This window comes from Amphiura filiformis, chromosome 8 (assembly GCF_039555335.1).
Source record: "Amphiura filiformis chromosome 8, Afil_fr2py, whole genome shotgun sequence".
NCBI lineage: Eukaryota > Metazoa > Echinodermata > Ophiuroidea > Amphilepidida > Amphiuridae > Amphiura > Amphiura filiformis.
The window spans coordinates 55,267,144-55,278,224 of NC_092635.1; the positions used below are offsets into that span (position 1 = coordinate 55,267,144).

Here is an 11,081-nt window from a genome sequence, read left to right on the forward strand (position 1 = left end):
ATTATGTGTTATTATGTACTATTAACATCACAGAAAAGTTATCTGTGATGCAATGTAAATGATATCTGTGTGATTAACAAACACATTCATTACATGACTGCGAAAACGCGTGGGTAAAACTTTGGAAGTTAGTTTCGACTACATCGGTATTGCATATATTTGCCAACCCCACGCACTCAAATAGTCACATACGCACAAATGCCTTTCAACTACTTGACCATGTTGACAAGTTTACTTAATATAAATCTTTCTATCAACATTTGTACGGTTTATAATCGCAATAAAAAAGCCATTAAAGAATTAATTACCTGGTAAAAATTCTTCATACGAGTGGATGTCGACTTCAACACAACTGACGTCAATTTTTTGGCATGTTATTACATTTTTTCACTGATAAAATGGAATAAAATTAGACTTGCAGGGCGTTATAGCTTTGAGTGGGTTGATCAAATTCAAAATTAATTTACGTTGTCCATCACAACTATTTATTCAGGAGGTCGTGCCGGTTGCACATATTGTAGCTAACATAAAGTGGGACCAACTACCATGCATATTGTGAGAATGACCGTGTAATCGCGTGTGCTACATACAAGGAATAAGTCATATAATAACATCGTGTAAGTACGCACATACGCAACCCGCAGTCATTGGGTAAATATGCACAAACAGCGATGCTTGGGTAAACACGATAGCTAAGTAAGCGTATACAGTATTTTTTGAACCCTGGATAGTATATTTTAGGTTGTTTTTGCTCATTTTGGACTTTAAAATTGCTCAGAATTTTTAAAAAAATGAGGTAAATGCAGCATAACTCAGTGCATGATTAGCGGAATGCAAATTACAAATGCATCACCACCCTTTGAGTTTTTATCGCGAAAAGTTTTCGAACTCCGTAATTTATTATAGATACATCCTCTCCTCTCATGATATTTTGCATATTTCGGCCTCAAGAAACGAGGTTTCTATAAGCAGATAATGGTGGTACACAACGAGCAAATATCCCCACCGAGTTTATAATGTACAACCCAAATCTACATTGTGCGACAACTTCCCCCACATCCCACCCGACCCCTGAAACACGCAGTAGAAAAATTAACTGATTTATTTGTTGTCTTCTCACATTTATCATTGTTTGATAACCAAAAAGTTAGACACTAGTTTTCCTACCATTAATCATTTCTTTGTTATTTTTTTTTTAATTTCAGGGCTGCTGGGTGCAATGGAAGGATCTGGTTCATTAGCAACTATCTTATGGGTATTACTACTAGCAATTGTAAGTGTAGTGACAGTAAGTCGACCTACGAAAGCTTTTCGTGGACACCATCTACCTTTACTTACCAACGAACTAGTATATAGACTGCAAAATGAACATGAACATTTGTCACGACACAGACATCTGGCGGGAAGAATCGAATCACAAAATTATAGAATACAAAAGCGACAAAATTGTACACATAATGAATGTGCTTCATACTTACGAAGCCCTCAAAAAATTAAACTTACATCTCTTCAAAGAAGAGAAGTCGAAAGGGAACGTTCTTTTATTACGCAACTTAAGTGCCTGGAGAACTTTGAGCGGGCAGATCCTCAGATACTACGACGTGAAATTGTCCAGCTGACACCTGGTCAAAAGACTGATATACTAACGTACTACAGAAGTTATTTTCAAAGTGCTGTCTCATTGCCAAACATACCAAAACGTAGTAAGAGAGGATTGAGACTGTGTCCGCGACAACAAACATGGGATGATTTGTACTTAGCTCTAACAGATGATGATGAATTAATTCAAGTGGTTCAAGTAAGTACAATTTAACATCATTCTTTATACAGTTTGTCCACTTTGAAGTAAGGTACCATATTTTGCGTAAGCGTGTGGTGCGTCGTGTATTAAGACACTCATGCATTTTGTGTGCGGCGCGCCGAAACCACCTAATTTACTGCGTACTTTACTTCGTATTTCAAAGTGGACAAACAGTAGTTCAATAGTGTGTCACAAACAGACACTGAGCACTGCGGTGAGGACCATATTAAATCCTACAAAATTGGCCGATTATAAATTAAATTACCAAACCTCAAAAATTCACGTATAATAAAGTTGACACAGCATTAACGGTTTAACTGACATTTTTAGTGAAAGTTATCAATGAAGTGTAGGAACATCATACATTCATTTATTTTCATATGTTCAATTTAAGTATCAACAGTTGAATATCAAATTAATTGAAAGTTGTAATCTATTCAACTGGACTTACTATTTTGAACGAGCGACAGTTTCACATCCTATCCGAGATGCATCCTCAGGCCGTCTGATTGTTCGGCGTCGATTAGTTAGTGATCCGTGTCGGGGTCGAAAAACTAAATCGTCGAGCGATGCAGAACTATATGTGACGTGTCATGTCAAAAGGAGACACTTTTGGACCGGATCGGAAATGGAGAAATAACCAAAAATCTGCCCGGGGGTGACTTTTTCACAATTTGGGTTTGTTGCGAATTTGTGATGTTATCAATGTTAAAAATATTGTATGATAGTTTCAGACCGGAATATAACTGGCATCTTGTATTTTTTGAGACATTTTTCAAGGTAATTCCTACTCTCAACATTGTCAATAATATTTTTAAAGGCCGATATTTCAATTTCCAATTTTATAATACCATAACTTACGAACTCAATATCTTCCTTTGGGAATGTCCGATTTCATTACTCTATATTTAAGATATGTAAAAACTCGATATCCTGCCCAAAGGGGGGGGGGAGGGGCAAACGTCAGTATCGTCGCTATTTTTCCCTCCCCCTTCATCCCCTTTCACATCTCTTTCCCTTCTCCTTCACCGTGACTCTTTGCTACATGTATTAAGAAGATCCCTCGACGAATTTGTTATTAGACCTCGACACAGGTCACTAAGCAATCACCGCCGAAAAATCAGACGGCCTGAGGATACATCTAGGATAGGATGTGCAACTGTCGCCCGTTCAAAATAGTTAGTCCAGTTGAATAGATAAAACTTTTTGTAAATATAATTGGGTGTGTGTGTGTCGGGGTTGCGAGGGGGTGGGGTGCGTGGGTGTTAAGTTGTTTTAACAATCCCAGATTACCCCAAGTTCAATGTTCCAAAAATATAAAGACTTATATTTAAAGCCTGGTGATCAATACCAAAAAAAAAAAAAAAAAGGGAACAACCCTTTAAATACGGCCCATTGCGTTACCAAAAAAGAATTGTCAGTATTCCAAACTAAACCCTTCCATATAATACCAGTCCACACAAAGTACCAGCGTCCCTTGTTTATTACATGTAGATTAGTAGCATAAATGCAGGTATTTGAGAGAAATACGTGTATGAACAAGTAAATATCGCTAAGCCATTTGTGTGTTTTGAAGGTAAGGAAATGTCAAAACATGAAACCTTTACAGGTAAAAGGGCCACGAGGCCGGTGCAGTGTAGTATTGGGTAACGCGAATATCCTCGGGTTATTAGGGGATTCAATTTACTTTCTAATTTTATCCAATGGATTACGTCATACACTGGTACTAAAATGAATTCGTCATTCTGATTTTGAAATTACACTCCCGTGTGTTTTCAGGACACAGTAAGTATATGCCAGCTTAGTACAATGATATTTTAAAAGAGACAGCTGATGAAGATAAAGATATACATTTATGCTATCCCTTTGAGGTCTGTTCATGAAAATCTGTTTGTATAATACAGTTTAGGTAAATGGTTTGTGACTCCAACTAATTGATACTATAATGTCATCTGAAATGGTGATAATTGATATGGTGTACAGAAGTGTATGAAAATTGCAACATTTCATGTAAATAGAGTATTACAAAATGCTATGTAAATATAAATTTAACTATTTTTGTGAGTTTTTGTTTTGGATGATCTCAACCTCAAATGTACGGAATAAATTTAAATATAAATTTCTCATTCAAACTATGACCTGTCCCCCTGTACCACTACTTTTGGTATAAATGTAACAATAGTAGAAAAACGGTTTTATTTTAATCACGATTTTAGATATCGTATACAGAAACTCGCTTTTTAATCTTTAGGGGTTAGTCAACAGAAGTGGCCAAAAATCAATTTTCCACTTTTATTGTAGGTGATATCAACATATATATTTACAAAAGAGAAAAACCTTGTTTTTGTCAAAAAATAACACATATTTAACAACACACTATAAATAAACCAAAACCTCTCCAGCTCGAAAAAAAAAGAGGTTTTATGAGCTGGACGTTTGTGTCTACTTCTGAGCAGCACTTTCCATACTCAAATACCCGAGAAAATCAAAAATATATAACAACCTCTTATTTGCCTGCATCAATCGCCTCATTTTTACCCAGTAGTCCGGCTGCCAGTGGGTATGACGTTGTATTGGTGTCCATAGTTTTGTTTTTGATGGATATTGCTTCTCTAGACCACCAACTTCAAAAATAAATTTACTGGACCTCTGTCAGCATTGGGCAATTGAGATATGGCAGGTCAAAGTTCATACAGGGGTCAAAATTCAAACTGCTCAAATGCTGTTGAAAAGTCCTCCAAATTATTCCTCTTGTCATGGCGATCCATCTATCTGTGACTTCGACCCGCCACATCTCAAAATGCCCAATGCTGACAGAGGTCCAGTAAAGTTATTTTTGAAGTTGGTGGTCTTGAGAAGCAATATCCATCAAAAACAAAACTATGGACACCAAAACAAGCTTATTTGTGGCAAAATTGCGTTTGGCAGCCGGCCTACAGTGACTGTAGACCATTGATTTTAGGTTAATACTGTTACGTAATCGTGTGTGTGGAATCATTTTTACATGTCTTGTTTGAAAGACATAGGTACTGTGCTTGTGTGATCATAAAGAAATGCCATGAAAATAATCCATACATAGGGTTACATCCCAGTATAAATTTCTTGAAGATTATATTAATAGGGGCAAAAAATGCATTATAATGATTTTCTCCTATTAAAAGTAAACTCTCTGAGTATAAATTTTATTTGCTGTAGAGAATACACATACTGCAGTTACTGTTCATTTTCCTGTACATTATACACAGTGCTCTCACCATTTCCTAGTTAACGTCACTGTGTGAAAAAGTAACGGCCAATATTTATTGTACTCTCTAGGAAATATAGTTTTGTAACATGTCCTAAATATTTAGCTAATTTAGATATTTGGAAATATTCGTACTTTGGTGTTTTAGCAAGTAGGGCACGACATGGCCTGCAAAATTCCATGTGTAAATCGAATGCAACTTTTAGTGACTATCACTCACTTGTAGACCGCTCTCTTCCGAAGGGCATTAATTTAAAGCTAAGCCACTTGACAGATATGTTTGTACTTGATGTCAATCAAGAATAACGTATACATTACATGTAGGCTAAAAACTGACTATGTGGGGCATCTGCAAATGTTCGTACCTCCCTGATATGTAAATGACAGATAACAGAAAAACAGCTCCCATATCTGTCCATAACTTTGGTCAGTTCAGCTAGCCAGGGGATTTGAAGTGGGTGATTAGCAAGTGCCATATTTGGGCATAAGTGCAGTGCACCATTCAATGTGGAGGATAGACTAGACTTTATCGATTGATTTTGCTGGAATAGTTTCCTGTTAACCAGGTTTAAGTACTGCAAAGGTCGAATCATGTTTGCTGTGCAGTATAACTGCATTATGTATCTTTTCAGATAGATATCTCGATCTCAAGGACGATGAGACACATTTTAAAGTATAAATCCCCCGTCATGAAAACCAGCCAGAATATTTTTTTATTTTGGCCTTGTTATTCATTTTCAACACCAGTTTTGCCTAACAATTTTAACTCAACTAAACATAGGTTTTTCCAATGGGATATTCCTCCCCCGCTTATCTGTACGACAGTTAATATAGTTAACGATGTTGAAAGCCTTATTTTGACGGTTGAACTTTCGTTTAGTTGCCCATCAGTAGCAGGGGGATTAGGATACGTATGGTAGTATATTCGTGGGAAAACCCTGCGGCAGGCGCGCTGCTATTTCGGAAAATTGAACTACTCCGATGCATATTATTCATAAAGGGAGTGGTGAGCATAGCCAATTACATGTCCCGTACAGCGACATACAAAGGCTTTTACAAAATCAAAATTTAAAAATCGAAGGGCACAAAGGGTACTAATAAGAAAGAAGTTGGTAATAGAACTAAAATCTTGCATTAATTATAAACTAGGAATTCGTATGCTGAAAAATAATTATGTAAATACTAACAACATTGTATTGTTGTCTTCCCTGTTATTAAAACAAACGTGATGAAACTTCCATAGTACAGACTTGCTTTTAATGTAGGGCCCATTTTAGAAAAGCCCCGCAAGGCTTATAACTATTGATTATTCATATTATCCGCCTTGAATGATGGGAATAACGCAGCGAACGCCTTTGGGTTTTTTCCTACAATTGTATATACAATTACAATAGGTACATGGCGCTAGTTATCACGCGCGACTTCATTCAATATGCTGAGCTCTAACCGCAAAAAACAAACAAACAAACAAACAAAAACAAAAGCGTTTTATGTGTTTTACCTTAAAATAACCAATCACTGACATGTGGCAATTATAATGATGCTTTTTTTACTTCAATAAAACAGAAAAACAGATGGATATTTTTTGCTATGATATTTTAATAGTTAATTATTAGTAATTTATCTTAAAAGATAAATTACTAATAATTAAAAATTATTAGTATTTATCTTAATATTATAGTTAAACTTGAAATCATCTCTGTGTCCATCTAGTAAAATCATTAAGATCAAGTATCTACAGGTAGTACGTACTTACACGTCTTACCTATATTTAAAACATTTCATTAAATGTCATATATTTTGATATTTTCTTGAACTTGTAAAAAGCTCTTTCGTGAATTAATCTATGGATCAATTAAGCACACTTTGATCAGCGTAAAATTGGCACTTGATGCTTCAACGAACAACCAACCAAAACCTCCAAAATGAAAATCTTTGACCATTATAGTTAAAGAAAGTAATACAATTGTTTTATGTATGAAGTTATTTTTTGGCGGTGTATTAATTACAGATAATGCAGTTCCCATTATCATGGTTAGTCCGACAGCAGCTTATTCATAGATGGTTTTGCCAGTTTTATTTAACTTTCTTCTTTGCTGGTAATTGCTCTAGGTGGTACAAAATCAAATTTGTGGATCGATGTAAATTGTCACGCCTTGCAATTCAAGTTCGAATATGATACACTGTTCAAAATTAAAAATTGCTCGTTTTGTTTAAGGGGGTACTACACCCCTGCCCAAATTTGTGCCTATTTTTGCATTTTTCTCAAAAATTATAGTGCATTGGTGACAAGTAAGATATGTATAAGTCCTTGCCCCTATAATATACATTGTATATTATAGGGGCAAGGACTTCAACTCGTACGTTTCACTCGCATTTGTACAATTATCTATATCGGGTGTAAGGATAATGTTAGTTATTTATACGTTACATTTCTCTTTACTTAATTAGTCCCACAATAGGCTATTCCAGTTGAAATCCATACACCCCGTATGAAAGACACCACCTTAATCTTCCACACAGGGAGTGTGAATTTCAAATGGGGTTACCTGAATGGGTGGCTCCATTTGAAATCTACACTCCCTGTGTGGAAGATTAAGGTTATGTCTTCCACAGGGGGTGTACATGGTGTATGGATTTAAAATGAAATAGCCCAATGTAAGACCATGATTTCATTATGAAATTACAAATCTAAACTTATAATGGTTACTTAATGGCTACGGATAAAGACGAGAGTATTAATCCCTAGATGGGAATCCGGACTATTGATGTAACTCTGCTAAATGATCCTCTGGGTTTACAAGTGTTCTTGACCATTTATGTAACTCTGCTGAATGATCCTCTGGGTTTACAAGTGTTCTTGACCATTTATGTAACTCTGCTGAATGATCCTCTGGGTTTACAAGTGTTCTTGACCATAACCACTTTATCATGTACAGACCTCAAAACAATTAAGGTAATGTACCGGTTATTTTTACCCCTGTATATCCTAAAAGACAGATGTGTAGAATCAGTAGCCAAATAGATGCGTCTTTTATTTCGGATTTAAGACCTCATTCGTTGAAATCGTTTAAGAAATAAACACACGATGATCCAAAACCCCCAGGAAGATGCAAATTTAAAAGTTGCAGTTTGCTACATTGCATGCTTTATTGATTTGTACACAAAGCGTTATCGAAGAAGAGAACTAGCGCCGTGCTTCCATTGATTTGGCAACTTTTGATTCCGTTCCTTCCTTAGGTTACTTTAAGATCACAGTTTCTTTAATTCTCAACCAATTTCAAAAATGAGGTCTTAAATCAGAGCTAAAGGGTACAGGTTCTGGCTGCTTGTTTTAATTTTGACATATTTGTCTTTGTTGAGGATATACAGGGGTGAACATAACGTGGTACCTTAATTATTTTGCGGTCTGCACATAGAGTTCACCAACCTAAACAACGAGTGTAAAGGAACCTAATCATACTATGTAATACTCTAAAGAAGAAAATGTCGAGATTTTAAAACCCTGTTGGGAGGCATGTGGATGTTATATACAATCGCTTCCTCGACCATATTTTGTTCATGATAATAATATTATTTGGGACAGTATGAAAAGAACCCCAATCTCTAATTTTTACCCTACCACCTTAATACCCGGGGTATGGCGACTTCGTTTAGGGAAGATTCGAAGTTTTTATGATTTTGGGCTGAAATCTACTAATTGTTGGCAAAATTAGACTGAAAATTTTCAGCGATTTTCATAATTTGGTCAATTATGACGTCATTCTGAGGTAAATCTGGGGATATTTGTACTTTTTGGTATCAATGGAAAGAAGAGACCCGTACCTATGAGGAAAATGCAGGGGTGGTTGCAACTACCCACTTTGTACCACCCAGAGCAATTACCATACCAGCAAAGGAGATATTTAAATAAAACTGGCAAAACCATCTATGAATAAGCTTCTATCGGACTAACTATGCTATAAACTTGAAGTTTATGTCGAGAAATTCTGCTTTCTGCACCCTTTGGTAATTTCTCTGTCAGGTAGGCCGAACAGAAGGTAATTGCACGAATCTAACCTTGACGTGACAAAGGCATGAACCAATCTGGTGGTGAACCTTTCATCCAGATACTATCGAATCTGCCAAACCTGTTTATAAATTGCGAGCCAAGCAGGCTTATATAATTTGTCAACATGATTGATCACTCTTAGTGACGAGTCAATGGTGACACCAGTGTGTCGTGGTTGAGATGATGGATAAATGACCGAATGGTCAATGATGGTATGGTCATAGTATGGTGTGACAACTGACAAGTCGATCTATTGAATTGTAATCAGAAAAACAGCATCTCTTCTGCAATAGCATGTTGGATTTACGCCAAGACGTAATGTCTACAATACATGATTCAATCTTCGGCGAGGCAGCTTCACGACCCTGAGGATGGAATGTCTGGTAGAGCTGGGTGCTATCAGCAAAAAACACGGGCAGCGATAACATTTTGTTATTGAAGAGCGCTCATTGTGATGAAATCGATTGATTCAGTGACAGAGGCCTGTTGAACTCCGCATTCTACCGGAACATGAATAGTATCTTTGATAATTGCGTTCGGGCATCCACTAGTTAAGAAATAGAACTCGTAGCAATGCGGTCTCCGTGCTGTGGAATGGACAAAAACGTGATCCACATGAATACAATAATGCATGAAAATTTAAAATATAGTATAATAACTAATATTGCCACATTGTGTGGCGAAACAAAATAAGCTCGACTCAAACTGCCATGTAAAAGATGCAGATATACTAAACTTAGGCTAATCTAGTGTGCAACCATATCAACGTGGTACCTGGTTAGTTTCTTTTCCACAAAATTACATGTGTCAATCATCATCCCATTGCTATTATTCTTGTAAGCGCTACTTTTTAAGGTTTTTTTCTTCTAAAACCATAAACCTTTCAGATTGTATTAGCTTCAGAATGCATCTCTTTTACTTCAAAGAGTTCCCAAAATCCACGCATGGCAAATTCGGAGCAAAGGCCTTCAATTGACGGTTTTTGATGATTGGAGCTAGTAGGACTACTAACATATTGTTAGGTCCTTATGTATTTTAGTAGTCCTACTAGCTCCAATCATCAAAGACTGTCAATTGAAGGTCTGTGCTCCGGATTTGCCATGCGTGGATTTCGGTGTAAGGTATCAAAATGTGAAGGAGACATTGCAGTTTTTACATTTGATTAATTTAACAGAATGACAGATTGTGAATGATCGGGCGGATTTCCAATAGAAATCACGCTACATTAGTAGAACGTAATGTGTTTGTATTTCTCCCAGAGATATGTAGCTGAAGATCCCCCTGAAGATCTTGGAAGAAAAGGAACATAATAAATTTTATTGTTATTTAGAAAAAAAGAAAATTAACCGGGCATATTATTAACTAAACATTATATTTTTCTTTTCTTTTTATGTTTCAGTTTCCCGAGACAGACGATCGCCAGTGGTACTTAAACGAACGTTGTGCGCAGCCCACGTGTAATCAAGTAGCCAATTGTATATGTAAACAAACGTATCGACTTGTGAGGGCACTAGTCATACGATATGAGGGCAATGAAGATGACAGAGTCGCGGAAAAATATATCAAAGTATATTGCTGTAATGCCGAATTAATCTAGTATATAGATGATAGATCTCTTTTTGGACAGAAGACAGAACCATGAGAACAGCGCCATCACTAGTAACCAGGATGTCCTTACCGTACGACCTTTCTTGAGCAGCTCTTCAAGTAGCGACCAGGTCATAATATCCAGTCCAACATTTCGGGTTGAACGTGGCTTTCTTTATAATAAATTATTTATTTGACACCTGGTTATTAAACCTACATGTAGTAGCGAAAGCGTAAAGAAAGCCACGGTAGTTATAGTTGTAGTCTTGTAATGAAGCTGTAGCCCATTTAGCTTCCTCGAGAGAGTGGCGTCAATGTTGGGTCCAGTGGGCGTAGTATTAAATTACACGCGTTGACTCATAGAACTGGAAGGATATGCGCGCGATCAAAAGCGATGC

General features: G+C 36.6%; 1 protein-coding gene across 1 annotated transcript; it reads left to right on the forward strand.

The window, feature by feature from the left end:
* Positions 1–1,211: 1,211 nt before the first annotated feature.
* On the forward strand, positions 1,212–10,867 carry LOC140159236 (uncharacterized). Its single transcript, XM_072182644.1, has 2 exons — positions 1,212–1,798; positions 10,496–10,867. Exons 1-2 carry the CDS (start codon positions 1,220–1,222, stop codon positions 10,691–10,693), a joined length of 777 nt encoding a protein of 258 aa, XP_072038745.1. The 5' UTR covers positions 1,212–1,219; the 3' UTR covers positions 10,694–10,867.
* Positions 10,868–11,081: the final 214 nt, after the last annotated feature.

What these genes read in the sequence shown, in the direction of transcription:
- LOC140159236 (XM_072182644.1), top strand. Translation starts at nt 1,220, where the DNA reads ATGGAAGGATCTGGTTCATTAGCAACTATCTTATGGGTATTACTACTA. An exon ending in AATTAATTCAAGTGGTTCAA is followed by an intron (nt 1,799 to 10,495) that starts GTAAGTACAATT and finishes TTTATGTTTCAG; the next exon opens with TTTCCCGAGACAGACGATCG.